Source organism: Acomys minous (genome assembly GCF_964271855.1).
Source record: "Acomys minous genome assembly, chromosome: 11".
In the NCBI taxonomy this organism is placed as follows: domain Eukaryota; kingdom Metazoa; phylum Chordata; class Mammalia; order Rodentia; family Muridae; genus Acomys; species Acomys minous.
The window spans coordinates 4,780,631-4,797,941 of record NC_140492.1 but is presented as its reverse complement, the minus strand read 5'-3'; the positions used below and the strand labels follow the sequence as shown (position 1 = coordinate 4,797,941).

Sequence of the window (17,311 nt, the reverse complement as noted above, 5' to 3'; positions counted from 1 at the left end):
CCTGTGCTTGCTATACATGTGTGTACACATACATACTGAACACACAAGCACACACACTACACATGTGTACACACATGTGTGCATGCTCACACACACACACACACACACACACACACACACACACATGAACTAATTTTGTGGGGTTGTAGGGATGGCTCAGCAGTTAAAAGCAGTACCTGCTTTAAGAGGCCTAGAGATCTCTTCTCGGCCTTTTGGCTAAGATCAAGTGTAAGAGGCCTGGAGTCTGGTTCCCACTTTTGTGTTGGGTGGCTTACAACCTCCTGTAACTCTGTCTCCAGGGCATGCAGGACCCCCCCACACGGTACCCTCCACAGGCACATATACATACAAACATCACAGACATGTAACATAATTTAAAATAAATCTATTAAAAATGTAATAAAGGGGACAATGGCTCAGCAGGTAAAGGCACTTGTCACCAAGCTTAGCAGCCTGAATCCCATCCTCAGAGACGTTCTGTGTGCCACACGTGTGACTGGTCACAGGTTGCATGTAGGGTAGGATTCCGCACCTTTGGGTGACACACTTGTGTTAGCAAATCTGGATTGAGCATGACAGCTGCTGGGTGGGAAAGTACAGCAATTTAGAGGTGACAGCGGTTTGGAGTGGCTGGAAGATGGGGTTTCCTGGCCAGGGTGAACCCATGAGTGTCATGCTCTTCGGGGTGGGGGGGCAGGACCTCATGGGGGGGCTCATCCAGTGCCGAAGGTGGGGGGATCCCTGAAACCTTGCCACCTTTCGCCCACAGGACCGATGCCCTGCTCCTGAAACTGTCTCTGGTCGTGGGCCGGGAGGTGTTCTATGCTGCCCTGTGGGGGAGCGTTCTGACGAGCCCCTCCATCCGCCTCCCAGCCTCCTTGTTTGTGGTGACCCATATGAGCAGGGACGCACCGGTCAAGGAGCAGAAGTACATGCTGGGTACAGATTACCAGCTCACGGTAGGTGCCGCGCTCCCCCAGGGATGTGGGCGTGGCTTCTCCGTCCTGTGGAAGAGCAGCTACACACTCTGTGCACTGAGCCAGCTCTCCTGCCCTGGCAGCATGGCTCCTCAGTGGCCCATGGCTGTGCGCACAGGTGCTCAGAAGCCTCCTACCCCCTCCCCCTCCTTCCCCCCCCCCCCCCCCCCCGACCCTTAGCAGTCTTTCCTGTTCTGGTGCTCTTTGGCTGCCCTCACACCCTAATGTCAGGGTTGCCCGCTTCCTAATCCGGGCCCTTCGGGGTAACCTGCCTTCCCCGGCAGCTACAGCCCTTCTCTTGACTGTGGTAATGGCAGCATCCCAGGCTTTACCTTCGCCACCCGTGACCCTGTGCCCGGTGGCATGCCATCTGTCGCCACCTGGTAGCGAGCCCACACTTGGGATCAGTGTTTCCAGATTAAATTAGTGGGTTACAACGTCTGGAGCAGGGATTGCTTCTGAGGACTGCGTGACAGAATTGCAAAGCCCCTCTGGCTGTGATGGGATGTAGGATGTCCCTTGTCCCCACCCCGTGGGTGTGGGCTGTTTGTTCCCCCTTTCCACCGCCCTGTAAGTCTCCCTCAGCCCAGCCGTCCTCCCGATGGCTACCTCCACCACACTCTGACCTGTTCTTTACCAGCTGCTAAGAGATTGCTTTTGTAAAGCATGGCTTTGCTCACACCTGCCTTGTGCTTGCGTGACATGTAACTCACACAGTCCCAGTTCAGGGCCTTCCTAGTGCCGGCTCCCAGCCGATCACGCACCTGTTTTTTCCTCAGACTCAGCACCACTTTCCATAACCTAATACTTTCCCACAAGCCTTTGTCTGTGGCTTTCGGCCTTGATGCACCTGTACCCTCCTGTCTGTGCTGAGAGGACCTCAGTAGGTACAGCCTGGCCGTGGGATCTGCTGGACCCTGTGTCTCCCTTTAGTTTTATGTGAGGTCCCTGTTGGATCCTGTGTGAGATCACAGAGTTTAAGATCTTGAACTGGCCATGTAGTCTGTCCCCTCAGCTCTCAGGTGAAGCGGTGAGGTTTCCAGCTGTAATCATCTTCCTGTCATGTAGCCCCATGGTCCCTAGAGCTTGAAGCACTGTGCCTGTTCCCAGCCTCCTGTGTTAGCTGATGCCGTGTCACTCCCAGCCTAAGTTACCTGACTTCTGTGGCATCACAGCGAGACGCAGAGGGTGTCGGGATCTTTGGAACAAGCACTCGATTTGTCGTTGCAGGTGAAATCCCTGTGTGCAGCACTAGTGGACGCCAACGTTCTGGTGCAAAGGAACAATCTAGAAATCATTCTGTTTTTCTTCCCATTTTATACCTGTCTGGTGAGTCATGTCGGCCCTTCTGGACGCTTCCCATTCCTTGACAGGTGAAGAGCAGGTGCTGTATCCACTGCACTGTATTCACGGAGCCTGCTCAGCCCCAGCAGTCGTTGGTAAACAAAAGTCTCTTTGTGCCAGATAGGGCACCAACGAAAGACCAATGCTACCTAGACCCAGCTTAGTGAGGTGACAGCTTTATTCGGGTCACTAACAGGACTGTTGGTGACTCATTGCGGAGACGCAGGAACTCCCCTGGGCCCCCTGTGAGATCCATGGGAGAGAGTCTCTCCTCCCCAGCAGCTACCCTGCTTACACAGCACAGGAGGGGACCTTGGGAATCTGATAATGTCCCGGAAGTTCCCCTAGCCCCCTGCACCCCAGCCCATCCCTCCAGGATAGAGCGTATCAGTTCTGAGCACCTAGCCCAGCACGCAGGCCTTGACCAACTCCTTTGGTGAGCTCCGTGGGGACAGCCGTCCTCTTGGCAGCTACCTTTTAGGGACAGATGATTGATTAGAGAAGTCGGAAGCCGACTCAGCATTCCATGAGGTAATGGTTTCTCTGTCCTTCTAACAGGATCCTGAGGAGAGTGCCATCTCCCTGCCCAGGCGTGACATTGTACACCTTCTTTCAGCTGCCACCCAGACCCTACTGAGAAGGGACATGTCCCTCAATAGAAGACTGTATGCCTGGTTACTAGGTACTGAACAGCATGTGAGCCTGAGCCTCAGTGCCTGAGCTGTAGTGAGAATTATGTAATGTTGGTTTCTTTAAAAAAACAAAAACAAGGGAGGGAGGGAGGAGTGGGAGGATACAAGGGAGGGGATAATCATTGAGATGTAATATGAATAAATTAATAAAATAAAATTAAAGTAAAAAAAACAAAAACAAGAAATGCAGAGATACTATAAGAATGTTCCCGTTTTAACCCAGGTGCGGGGACCATGGGGCGGCTTTGCAGCAGCTGACTAGGATTTGCCTCGTGCTCCAGCAGAGGTGTGGTTTTGCCAACTGCAGATAGTTTCTGCAACTGGGTGACATTTGAAACCCTGGGGACTTTTCAGAGGGCATGTAAATGCTAGGGCCCCATAGGTGGTGTGGGTGTTGTTAGTTGTTGGGGGGGGTTGTTGGTTGCTGGTGGCCATGGTTTGTGCAAAGAAGAAACAAGGAGAGATTAGATACCCCGACAGTGAAGCTCAAACTCGCCCCAGGGAGCCCAGTGCACTGATCAGCAGGAGGCAGACGGTCTAACCCCAACACCACCCGCTTCCCGACCCCTGACTTTATTCAGGGAGCTCTTTCCTTTTCATCCTTTTTTTCTCTCTTGCCTAGTGTTAGGGGGTTGAAAGGGTGGAAGAGAGAGGGGCCCACAAAGTAGCAGACTCGGGCTACACTCAGCGATACTGTTTCTGAGTCGTGGATTTCAGAAAGACATGGATGACTAATCGCCTGTCAGTGGAAAGTGGATCCCAGCAGGAGCCGGGGTTATCTGCAGCTTTTTCTTTTTTTCCTTTTAAAAAAGAGGAGTAAGTGGAGAGGTTTTAAAATTCCAGCTGAGTTCCATTTTAAGAGCTGGAAATACCAGAATGTGGTAGTGGTACTAAGTGGTATTTAGTGAGAAGGCATTGTAGAGCCAGGTTTGATAGAGCACTTGTATTAACGAAGGGAGGGGGCGCTGAGGCAGGAGAGGGGCTGAAGCTAGGCAAGTTTGCTACCACAGACCCCCCAGCCCCCCCCCACAGCTCTTCTTAACCACTGAGGCATGTGTCTACAGCCCCCTTGTAAGAAAAGGATGATTTTGTGAGGCACTCATCTGTTAGAACATGGCATTCTAGTGAGCTGGCGGCGCACACCTTTAATCCCTACATTCAGGAGGAAGAGGCAGGCAGATCTCTGAGTTTGAGGCCAGCCTGGTTTACAGAGTGAGTTCAAGGACAGCCAGGGCTACACAATCAAACCCTGTCAAAAAAAGGAGGAGGAGGAAGGGAAAGGAGGAAGAGGAGGGCGTGCCGACAGGCAGCAGGTAGTCTGCCTAATTTCAGGCTGTGCTGGCTGAGTAAGCCATGATCTTTCTGATCCTTATAAGCATGCTGCAGAAGATGGGCAGGCTAGGCTGATGTCCACTGGGCGGTGCGTGATGGGCAGGCTAAGCTGATGTCCACTGGGCGGTGAGTGATGGGCAGGCTAGGCTGATGTCCACTGTGTGGTGCGTGACGGGCAGGCTAAGCTGATGTCCGCTGGGCAGTGCATGATGGGCAAGCTAAGCTGATGTCCACTGGGCAGAGGTTCTGCCTGCCTTGTCCTCAGCTAGGACAGCACTGTCAGATGCGGGGCTCAGCTGTAGGACACCTGCCTAACACGTGCACCCCGTGGGAAGGGAAAATGACTGGATCTGCTCGGCGTTTCTGTCGAAGGAATTGTATTTACTAAAATACGGCGGCCTGAGGATCTTGCAGATATCCCTGTAAACACACGCTCTCTTTACCGCCTGTGGTGTTTGTTCTTTTGTAGGGTCAGACATTAAAGGGCATACCATTGTGCCAGAGTCGGACATCTCACGTGCTTATGAAGACCAGTCCTCATACTTTTTTGATAAGTACTCCAAGGATCTTTTGGTTGAGGTAAGAACATTTCTGAAAATAGAAATCTAACAACGATCAGGACGCATCCCATGACAGTCTTTTTCTTTTTCATTCTTTCTGTTTTTTGGTTTGGTTTGGGTTTTTGTTCTTTGTGTTTTTTTTAAGTCAAGGTCTCACGTTTCTCACATTAGCCTCAGAATCCCTGCATAGCCTAGGATGGCGGAGAACTTCCAGTCCTCCTGTTTTTATCACCAAGGGGCTGAGAACACAGGTGTGCACCATTTTGTCTGTCCTATGGTGCTGAGCATGGAACCCAGGGCCTCGTGCGTGCTAGGCCGGCACTCGAGCACTGAGCCCAGCCCTGGCTCCTTATGTAGTTCTTCAGTGCGTTTCCTTGTGAGCTTTCAGGGTAGACACGGTGTGGTCCTGGGGCTGGCTTCTCAGCGAAGACAACCAGCAGTGCCAGACGCTGCCTTTTACAGTCTACCCCTGGCCCTGCCGCAGACCCTGTCCTAATGTGTGCTTTGTGGACACACACAGGCCCTGGCTGAGATACTGCACCAGAAGTTCTCAGAAGCTGACGCAGAGGAGCGACATCATGCATATCTGAAGCCTTTCCGCATCCTCGTCAGTCTCCTGGACAAGCCGGAGATAGGTAACATGGGAACAGCCACTGCCGCCGGCACACGTGTGGGTCACATGTTTTCCGAGGGTTTAGCACAGATGCAGTCAGCAGATGAACACTTGGAAATCTCGAAAGCGAACGGCTCGGTTTTCTGGCTTTGGGCTGTAGGTTAAGAAGTTCTTTCAGGGAGCTGGAGAGATGGCTGAGCGGTTAAGAGCACTAACTGCTCTTCAAAAGGATCCAGGTTCAATACCCAGCACCCACATGGCAGCACACAACTGTCTGTAACTCCAAAATCTGACACCCTCATGCAGACATACATGCAGGCATAACACCAATGCACATAAAATAAAAATAAATAAGTTTTTAAAAAAAGTTCTTTCAGGCGCCCACACTTTCTGCTGTCTGACCCTGTTCACTCCAGTATCATGACTGCTAGTGAGCCTTACTTTATAACTGTGACAGGACCTCACATGGGAGTGAGCTGCTCCTCTGTAAAATGAGAGCATTTTACCATAAAATGAAAAAGGTTCAGTTAGACTCTGCTTCTTAGATACTGTGACCCCTGACCCCTCTTACACACACCGTGACCCCCAACCCCTCTTACACACACTGTGACCCCTGACCCCTTTTACATACACTGTGACCCCTGACCCCTCTTACACACACCATGACCCCTGACTCCTCTTACATACACTGTGACCCCTGACCCCTCTTACATACATGCTGTGACCCCTGACCTCTCTTACACACACATTGTCTTGGAAAAAAAAACACAAAAAAAGCAAAATCAACAACAAAAAAGAGGCCATTGGTTCCTTGTCAAGATGGGAGGGACACCCCCGGTTCTGGGATGCTCTTGTGTGTGTGTTTGTGCTTTGGGTCTTTTGAGGCCGTCTGTCTGTGCCCTTCAGGCAGGCCTGGAAATGGCTGTGTAGCCAGATGGCCCTGGTCCATCAGCTCCCGCCTCTGCCTCCGAAGTCCTGGGGTTCTAGGCATGCCGCCGCACTCTAGCTTCCTAAAAAGGATTACATGTATTATGTACTGTGCATGCATGTGCGTTCCCACGTGTGCTGTGCATACCACAGGTTACATGCTGAGGGCACAGGACAGCTTTCAGGAGTAAGCGCTCCACCATCCGGGGCCTGGGGTTTGCTCAGGTTGTTAGGTGGAAGATGTCTTTGAACACTGAGCCGACTCTCCAGGCCCTGCCTGCAGATTTGCCCAGCAGTTATTCAGTTCCAGGTGACTTGCATGCATCATGTGTTTCTGCGCCTCCAGCATGGCGGTGGAGCCTCTTGTGACCCCCACTTCACAGAGGGAGGCCACCTCCACCCCCACCCCTGTGTCCAAGCCTTCCCTTCCAGGAAGCGCTGCTGCGGGAGAGTGCTGAGCACGGCTGCCCTGAGATGCGGGCCCTGTAGCAGATAAGATGTTGCTGAGGCGTGCAGCCCCTGTTGCTCTAACCAGCCCACAGTGTGAGCCTCTCTTCCTAAATGTACCTTGCTGGCCTCGGGTTCTCTTTCCCTCCCCCCACCCCCCCCACCTCCAGCCACCAACAATGCCTCAAAGTAGATTTCTCTGTACATGGAAGGAACTCCATCTCCAAGAAGTCAGCCTCAGCCTAAGAAGTGAGTCACTGGTGTTAGCGCTGCCAGGAGCTTGCTGTGTGCCTTGGGGAGGTATTCAAAGGGCCCGGTGTGCTCTGTGTCACAGCTGTCCTGTGGAGAACCAAGAACAGCGCCATTAGCTGCGCCACGGTCATACTTTCCAGAAGAGGGAGGGCATTTTTCTTCATGCAGAATGGTTGTTGAGTTTGCTCTCCGATGGCTTAGTTGTCTGAGGGACATACCCTCGGGTGCGCATAGGTAGGCAGGACTTGACTACACAGAAGTGGAGCACAGTGCTCGCTCACTGTGTCCTGGGTCCTGTCCATTCTTCTGCAGCTGCCCTCTAGCCTCGTCTTGTCTCCTCCGTGGAAGAAGGCTGCAAAACTGCCTGTGGTGGGGAGCGTCCGGCACCTTCCAGTAAATAAAACACACACACACACACACACACACACACACACACACACACACACACACACGAAGCAGGTCTCTCAAAGACGTATTGTGATTCTGTGAAAAGCCTCAAAGATAAAGTGAACGTGGGGCTCAGCGGTAGAGCAGTTGCTTAGTGAGGTCACAGCACTGAAAAACAAACTCATGAAACATGAATGTGCTGTTGCCATTTGCACAGCAAAAAGGCAGAGTTTCCTTTGCTGCGAGTGGGCGTGCTCACAAGAAGTCAGCTTTGAAAACCCCCGCCCTGTGCTCTACCCAGTGGGCCAGGAAGCTGCACTGATGTGCCGGGGGGCACAGTCCATCGGCTCTTCATCAGCGTCTCAGGATCAACATTGTCCTGAGTTGGTTTCTTGGTTGAAAGAGCTGAGAGCTCAGAAGTTGCTCTTCTCTGTGGCTGTTTCTACTGAGTGATGTTAGTCCAAGCAATTCACAGGTTTGGGACATGTATCGTTCAACTGCCTTCACCCAAGCCGGGCGTGGTGGCACACACCTTTAATCCCAGCACTTGAGAGGCAGAGGCAGGTGGATTTCTGAGTTCGAGGCCAGCCTGGTCTATGAAGTGAGTCCAGGAGAGCCGGGGTGATATAGAAAAACCCTGTCTTGGAAAACAAAAACAACTGCGTTCATCCAGTGAAAGTTAGCGTGGGCAACCTGCTCAGCTCCCTCGTGATCTGTCACTATGTTGTCAGGGATGGCCCCACAGCCCCTGTTGGTGTGGCTGTGGGAAGGGTCCAGTCTGTGTCTCACACATAGTGAGCTGTGCAGTCGTGCTGGCTGTTTCCCTAGACGTTGTTCCCGCTGCTGCTGTCCTCACCCTTGGCTGCACCTGTGCATCCTAACAGCCTGCATGTGGAGGCCGGGTGTGTGGAGGCTGGGCCTGTGTCTTCCGTGTGTCCTGATAGTGGCTTAAAATCTGAAGTTCAAGGGTTGGAGACATGGCTCCCTTCGTAGGAAGCCTGCCTAGCATGCAGACCACGGTAGATTCCACCCAGCCTCTCATTGCACAAACTGGGCCTGGTGACAAGAGTCTGTTTTTCCCAGCACTCAGGAGGCAGAGACAGGAGGATCAGAAGTTCATGGTAATCCTTGGCTATGCAGAGAGTTTGAGGCTAGCCTGGGCTAGAGACCATGTCTCAAAACAAGCAGCATTTAAGTATATTATTAGTCCTTCTGTAACTGTTTTCTGTTGATTTCAGGACCTCAGGTGGTTGAGAATTTGTTTCTGGAAGTCATCAGGGCCTTTTATTCTTACTGCCATGATGTCCTTGGCCCTGACCTTAAGCTCAGCTACACTCAGAGTGGGAATCTGCTAACAAGGTAAGCGCACACGGCCTCTGCACGCACACGCCCTCCTCTGTGGTCCTTCCCCTCTGTTCTTCACTATGGATCATGAAGAGCTAGAGAGGCGAGCAGGCCACAGTCAGAGCACCCATGGCAGCTCCTTCCTTAGGAGTGTGAGGAGAGCGTGGTCCAGCCCGTCTCCCGAGCCTGCGGTAGGGGGTCCCTGGTCCAGCGTGAGAGTCATTCAGCAAAGGCTACTTGATCCACTGCGCATGAGGGGTGGGGCCCAAGGAGAAGGGGCAAAGGAAGTTCAGAGAGACGAAGGCAAGATGCTGAGGGCTGGGCCAAGGGGCCAGAAGGGGTGTCTTTGGGAGACATTAGGCAGATTGAACCATTTGTTCAAGGTCATCGTTGGCTGCATAGTGAGTTTAAGGTCAGCCTGGGCCACTTGAGACCTTGTCAATAAATGAATAAATAAATAAATAAAGCAAGCCACCTCTTTACACATCATTCATAAACATTTGCTTTCTGCCTAGATTGGTATTTTTCTGTTTTATTTGTGGTAAATGTCCTGAGGAGTGTGTTGTGGTAGTTTTTTTCCTCTCTCAAAGAAATAAGAGGGAAGGTGGTCACGATGGTGCATGCCAGTAAACCAGCAATGGGGAGGCAGAGGCAAGCAGAGCTCTGTGAGTTCAAGGCCAGCCTGGTCTACAATGTGAGTCCAGGACAGCCAGGGCTACACAGAGAAACCCTGGGGGGGGGGCGGCAGTTCTTTCTTCCTTTCTTTCTTTTTTTCTTTCTCTTTCTTTCTTTCTTTCCTTCTTTCTTTCTGTCTTTCTTTTTTTGTAGAATAGCCTGATGTTTGAAGCTATCAAAAACAAAACAAAATAAAAAATCAAAGACATTGTCTTTCATAATCCTTCCATCCTTCAAGGAAACATAAAAGGTTCCCACTACTTCCCAGATCCCTCCTACCTGTTTAATGTGTCCCCACCTCCCAGGCCAGAGACGGAGTCATATAGCGTCTCATGTACAGCTGTGACTAGCCCTCCACTGTTTCCTGTACAGCTGTGACTAGCCCTCCACTGTGTCCTGTACAGCTGTGACTAGCCCTCCACTGTGTCCTGTACAGCTGTGACTAGCCCTCCACTGTGTCCTGTACAGCTGTGACTAGCCCTCCACTGTGTCCTGTACAGCTGTGACTAGCCCTCCACTGTGTCCTGTACAGCTGTGACTAGCCCTCCACTGTGTCCTGTACAGCTGTGACTAGCCCTCCACTGTTTCCTGTACAGCTGTGACTAGCCCTCCACTGTGTCCTGTACAGCTGTGACTAGCCCTCCACTGTGTCCTGTACAGCTGTGACTAGCCCTCCACTGTTTGCTGTGGAGCCTGAACCCCCTCATCAGGGACTTGTCTTTGATAAATCCTGATGGAATGACATTACCTGACATGTGGTCTCCAGCTTTCCCTGTTTTGAAGCTGTCATGTATCCTTGCGCACCCAGGATAGGATGCCCGTAGTGTTCCCTAGAGTGCTTCGTTTAGCCACAGGAGCGCATTTAAAACATTAGCAATGCAGCTCAGTGGTGGAACACTTGGCTGCTATGTCCCAGGCCCCAGGTTTGGCATCCAGCATCAGAGAAAGCAAATACTTGCTAAACCTGCAGTCAGGGGTGGGGACCAGTGCGGAAAGTCATATTCTTTCCACTATAACTCTCACTTCATTTCTAAGAGGGTGGATCCGTCCGTGAGAACACTGTTTAGCTGGGAGTGGGCTTCTTCAGGGTCGTGGCTGCTGGCGGGTTGCCCACGCTCATGCTGGTGGAGACAAGTGGACTCAGCGATTATTTACAAAAAGGAAAGAGGGGAAAAAAGAAGACACGAATGTGGGAGGGGTCATGTTAGGGACAGGAGGGGCTGGAGTAGTTTTGAGCGTGGTGCATTCATATGTCATGAGGCTGTCACAGAGTAGATGAAAAATGTTCTAAAAGTTGTTACTAGGAGGAGGGGTATTGTGGAAGCGTTTCCAAGTCTGTCAGAGGCCAAGAACAGAGCCTGTGGAGGCTGGAGCGCGGTCCTCCATCACTGGGTCTAGCTGTTTTCTGTCCTCTGCGTGCAGCACAATCAAAGAAAACAGACACGCCTCCGAGATTGTGAAGACGGTCAACTTGCTGTTCTCATCACTCAGCACAGACTTCCTGTGGGATTACATGGCGCGGTGTTTCGAGGAATGTTTCAGGTGAGTGTGCCGGTGATGAGGACAATGTGTGATTCAGGTGAGTGTGCTGGTGATGCTGACCATGTGTGATTCAGGTGAGTGTGCCAGTGAGGACTATGTGGAGCAGGGGAGCAGGCGGGTAGTCCTCTGGCTGCATGGAGGGCCAGAGTCCTGTGCCTCAGAGTCCAATGGACGCAGGGCTGGAATGAAGTCATATAGGACTCTACTAGTACAGAGACCATCTGTGTCACAGGATCCTGGCCACTTTCTTATTCATAAGTCTAACTTTAGAAAGCCCTGCCATGTTCTCTCGCACTCCTCACGCAGCTCCCCGGTGCTTAGGCACAGACTCCACTGCTGAACTTGGACGCTCCAGTCTTAAATCCTGTCTGAAGTCAGCATGTGATGGTTCAAAGCACTCGAGTTTTAAACTATTGTGACGAGCTTTGTGCCACTGCTAATCTGGTGGTAAATCCTACGTGGGCTCTGACTCCCGCTTCAGAGGTTGGGGCTGTGACGGAGGCTCCCCATGTAAACTGTGGCCACATGTGTCCTGTGCTACAGAGCCTGGTGTGAACTCTTGGGGCACGCTCTTGAGAAGCAGGCATTGTGTTGACATGTGTGATCTGAGAGGCAGCGAGGGCCCAAGGACAAGAAAGGCCTTGCCCAGCACTGCACAGCAGATCAGTAACAGCCAAGATCAGGACCCAGGCGTGGCTGCCCTGGGGGGCTTACTGCTCCTCTGCACCCCTGAACCCAGGCGCACACCCCGAGTCCGCGCAGGGCAGAGTGAGCTGAGGTCAGCTTGACTACTGATGCTTTCTGTCTTCAGCCTGAGGATGAGCTTCAAGGGCTTGTGCCCCTCATAGATCTACTCTGCCACTAAGCCACCCCCCTACCCTGGCGCTGTTTGTTTTGAAGCAGGGTCTCACTATACAGCCCCAGCTGGCATGGAACCCACTCTGTAGACCAGGCTGGCCTTGAACTCACAGAAACTCATCTGCCTCTACCTCATGAATGCTGGAATTTTTTTTTAAATATTTATTGAGACAGTATTCCTCTGTGTAATAACCCTGGTTGTCCTGGAACTCTGTTTGTAGACAAGCCTGGCCTCGAACTCACAGCAATCCCCCTGCCTCTGCTTCCCTACTTCTGGGACTAAAGGCATGTGCCGCCATTCCTGGCTTGTTTTACTTTTTGATAGGGTCTCACTAAATTGTCCCGATTGGCCTTGAACTTGCTACTCTCCTGCTTCAGCCTCTTAGGTATTTGGGATTCCAGGCTGTATCTCTGGCCTGGGCTGGTTATTTTATCGATATTGTGTGTTTACATATATGTGCCTGTGTGCACGCTCTTGCACGCCTATATCACAGTGACTGTGTCGCTGTCAGGAGTACACTTGGTGTAGTCCTCTTTTCCACTTGTGCTGCTGTTTTGTGTTGGCTGCTGCTTTTTCCTCCAAGATCACTGGCCCATGAGCTTCTAGATGCTGCTGTCTCCACCTCCCTTCTCCCTGTAGGAACACTGGGATTACATACGTACTGCATCTGGCAGGATTATACACACACAGTGCTGCACCTGGCAGGATTACACACACACAGTGCTGCACCTGGCAGGATTCCACACACACAGTGCTGCACCTGGCAGGATTACACACACACACAGTGCTGCACCTGGCAGGATTCCACACACGCAGTGCTGCACCTGGCAGGATTACACACACGCAGTGCTGACCCTGCAAGGATTACACACACACAGTGCCGCACCTGGCAGGATTACACACACACAGTGCCGCACCTGGCAGGATTACACACAGGCAGTGCTGCACCTGGCAGGATTACACACACGCAGTGCTGAACCTGGCAGGATTACACACACGCAGTGCTGCACCTGGCAGGATTCCACACACACACAGTGCTGCACCAGGCAGGATTACACACACGCAGTGCTGCACCTGCCAGGATTCCACACACACACAGTGCTGCACCTGGCAGGATTAGACACACACAGTGCCGCACCTGGCAGGATTAGACACACACAGTGCTGCACCTGGCAGGATTACACACACAGCCGTGCTGCACCTGGCAGGATTACACACACACGCAGTGCTGGACCTGGCAGGATCACACACACACACAGTGCTGCACCTGGCAGGATTACACACACACACAGTGCTGCACCTGGCAGGATTACACACACAGCCGTGCTGCACCTGGCAGGATTACACACACACACAGTGCTGCATCTGGCAGGATTACACACACACAGTGCTGCACCTGGCAGGATTCCACACACACAGTGCTGCACCTGGCAGGATTACACACACACACACAGTGCTGCACCTGGCAGGATTACACACACACGCAGTGCTGTACCTGGCAGGATTACACACACGCAGTGCTGCACCTGGCAGGATTCCACACACGCAGTGCTGCACCTGGCAGGATTCCACACACACACAGTGCTGCACCTGGCAAAATTATACACACACAGTGCTGCACCTGGCAGGAATCCACACACACACAGTGATGCACCAGGCAGGATTACACACACACACTGCTGCACCTGGCAGGATTACACACACAGCCGTGCTGCACCTGGCAGGATTACACACACACACAGTGCTGCATCTGGCAGGATTACACACACACAGTGCTGCACCTGGCAGGATCACACACACACACAGTGCTGCACCTGGCAGGATTACACACACACACAGTGCTGCACCTGGCAGGATTACACACACACAGTGCTGCACCTGGCAGGATTACACACACAGCCGTGCTGCACCTGGCAGGATTACACACACACACAGTGCTGCACCTGGCAGGATTACACACACACAGCCGTGCTGCACCTGGCAGGATTACACACACACACAGTGCTGCACCTGGCAGGATTACACACACAGCCGTGCTGCACCTGGCAGGATTACACACACACACAGTGCTGCATCTGGCAGGATTACACACACACAGTGCTGCACCTGGCAGGATCACACACACACACAGTGCTGCATCTGGCAGGATTACACACACACAGTGCTGCACCTGGCAGGATCACACACACACACAGTGCTGCACCTGGCAGGATTACACACACACACAGTGCTGCACCTGGCAGGATTACACACACGCAGTGCTGAACCTGGCAGGATTACACACACGCAGTGCTGCACCTGGCAGGATTCCACACACACACAGTGCTGCACCAGGCAGGATTACACACACGCAGTGCTGCACCTGCCAGGATTCCACACACACACAGTGCTGCACCTGGCAGGATTAGACACACACAGTGCCGCACCTGGCAGGATTAGACACACACAGTGCTGCACCTGGCAGGATTCCACACACCCAGTGCTGCACCTGGCAGGATTCCACACACGCAGTGCTGCACCTGGCAGGATTCCACACACGCAGTGCTGCACCTGGCAGGATTCCACACACGCAGTGCTGCACCTGGCAGGATTCCACACACGCAGTGCTGCACCTGGCAGGATTCCACACACGCAGTGCTGCACCTGGAAGGATTACACACACACACAGTGCTGCACCTGGCAGGATCACACACACACACAGTGCTGCACCTGGCAAAATTATACACACACAGTGCTGCACCTGGCAGGAATCCACACACACACAGTGATGCACCAGGCAGGATTACACACACACACTGCTGCACCTGGCAGGATTACACACACAGCCGTGCTGCACCTGGCAGGATTACACACACACGCAGTGCTGCACCTGGCAGGATTACACACACACAGTGCTGCACCTGGCAGGATCACACACACACACAGTGCTGCACCTGGCAGGATTACACACACACACAGTGCTGCACCTGGCAGGATTACACACACAGCCGTGCTGCACCTGGCAGGATTACACACACACGCAGTGCTGCACCTGGCAGGATTACACACACACAGTGCTGCACCTGGCAGGATCACACACACACACAGTGCTGCACCTGGCAGGATTACACACACACACAGTGCTGCACCTGGCAGGATTACACACACAGCCGTGCTGCGCCTGGCAGGATTACACACACACACAGTGCTGCATCTGGCAGGATTACACACACACAGTGCTGCACCTGGCAGGATCACACACACACACAGTGCTGCATCTGGCAGGATTACACACACACAGTGCTGCACCTGGCAGGATCACACACACACAGTGCTGCACCTGGCAAAATTATACACACACAGTGCTGCACCTGGCAGGAATCCACACACACACAGTGATGCACCAGGCAGGATTACACACACACAGTGCTGCACCTGGCAGGATTACACACACAGCCGTGCTGCACCTGGCAGGATTACACACACACACAGTGCTGCACCTGGCAGGATTCCACACACCCAGTGCTGCACCTGGCAGGATTCCACACACCCAGCGCTGCACCTGGGAAGATTACACACACACACAGTGCTGCACCTGGCAGGATTCCACACACGCAGTGCTGCACCTGGCAGGATTACACACACACAGTGCTGCACCTGGCAGGATTACACACACACACAGTGCTGCACCTGGCTGGATTACACACACACACAGTGCTGCACCTGGCAGGATTACACACACGCAGTGCTGCACCTGGCAGTATTACACACACAGCTGTGCTGTCAGGACAGGAAGCTGAGAGCCCACATCTTGGACCACAAGCCTAAATCAGACTGAATTGGAAGTAGAACGAGGCCTTAAGCTCTCTTGGCCTTCAGTGCTGTTCTGCCCCCCACCCCTCACTGGGCTGCGTGATGCGGCCTCCACAGACAGCGCCACCTGCTAATTCAGAAACAAACCCAGCAGCAGATCTGTCAGCGGAGCTGGCTGTGCTTTTCCAGAGGTCACGCAGCTCAGAGCCTGTGACCCATGGGTCACATATGCATATGCTCACCTTTAACCCTAGCAATCAGGAGGCAGAAGCAGGTGGATCTCTGTGATTTCTAAGCGAGCCTGGTCTACACATCAAGTTCTGTGTCAGCCAGGCCTATGTAGTAAGAACTTGTTGCAAAAACAAACAAACAAAACCCAGAGGCAGCCTCACATGTGGGTGTTTGGTTTGGTTCTGGGGATTCAGGCACACGTGGCGATATCACCGCGTGCCTGCTGGGTGACGAGGTCACACCGGAACAGATGAAGATCCAGTCAGAAGCAGTTTGCCTCACAGACCTAGTCAAGCAGGACAGTCACTAATACGACTCCACATTAGGCAGTCTGTCAATGACACCGAAGTGTCACACCCACAAAAGCTGCTTGTGCTGCATTGAAAACAGAATAATTGGAAATCATCACATGTTTGAAATTGAGCAGCCGTGCTGGCTCATACAGGGAATCCCAGCTCCTCAGGGCTACTCTAGAGAGGTCCTGTCTCAAAAACAAACACAGCCTTCAATCCCAGCACTCCTGAGGTGGAGGCAGAGGCAGGTGGATCTCTGAGTTCGAGGCCAGCCTGGTCTACTGAGTGAGTTCCAGGACAGCCAGGCCTACAAGAGAAACCCTGTCTCAGGGGGGGAAAAAAAGGCAAAGACAAAGAAGCGATGTTTTCTGTGACTGTGGAAGAGAGGGTTAATTTTCTCTCCCGTGGATACCGTAGACCACTGAAACAGACCACTGCGACCAGGGACAGCGTCAGCCCTCCCCCCACCATCTCAGAGCTCTGCACCCTCCTCGTGTTCCTCCTGGATGTCATCCCGTTGGTAAGTTCACTGTGTGTTTGTTCCTGACTTGTTCTCTGAGCGCACCTTAGTGCTGTCAGTGGGTTTTGTTAGCCCTGCCGTTATGGGAGAGTGGCGCTGCCCGCACAAGCCTGCCTCTAGTGGAGCTGGCCCTAATCTCACATTTCTTTTTCACCATGAGACCCAGCCCAGGGCCTCCTGCATCCTAGGTGCACACTTGCCACCGAGTTGTGCTTCCACGCTTCTTACGTGGTTGCTAGCTTGTTTGTTTGTTTGTTGTTTTTTGTTCTGTTTTGGTTTTGTTTTTCAAGACAGGGTTTCTTTAGTCATGAGTGTTGGGATTAAAAGTGTCTCCTACCAGGCCCGGCTTATTTTTGCTATTTTATTTAAAGGAGTTAACTTCTGGGCCTGGTAGTAAGTAGGCTGAGCTAAAGTGTGGAAACCAAATGATGCACTGGGGCTACAGTTTTAGTGGTGTCAGGGAACAGATTTGCTACTTAATGTAGAGTGCACGTGGCAGCTTCAGTATTTTGTCCAGAAGGTAA

At 52.5% G+C, this 17,311-nt stretch overlaps 1 protein-coding gene across 6 annotated transcripts in view; it reads left to right on the top strand.

Annotated features, from left to right (window-relative positions):
• DOP1B (DOP1 leucine zipper like protein B) overlaps nucleotides 1–17,311 on the top strand; it is a 96,917-nt gene that overhangs the window by 31,277 nt on the left and 48,329 nt on the right. For all 6 annotated transcript variants that reach the window (XM_084801825.1, XM_084801823.1, XM_084801824.1 and 3 more), the window contains exons 5-12: nucleotides 770–959; nucleotides 2,208–2,306; nucleotides 2,880–3,003; nucleotides 4,815–4,924; nucleotides 5,426–5,540; nucleotides 8,770–8,890; nucleotides 10,973–11,092; nucleotides 16,685–16,787. In XM_084801825.1, coding sequence (XP_084657951.1) covers nucleotides 770–959; nucleotides 2,208–2,306; nucleotides 2,880–3,003; nucleotides 4,815–4,924; nucleotides 5,426–5,540; nucleotides 8,770–8,890; nucleotides 10,973–11,092; nucleotides 16,685–16,787 — 982 coding nt within the window. The remainder of the gene's footprint in view (nucleotides 1–769; nucleotides 960–2,207; nucleotides 2,307–2,879; nucleotides 3,004–4,814; nucleotides 4,925–5,425; nucleotides 5,541–8,769; nucleotides 8,891–10,972; nucleotides 11,093–16,684; nucleotides 16,788–17,311) is intronic.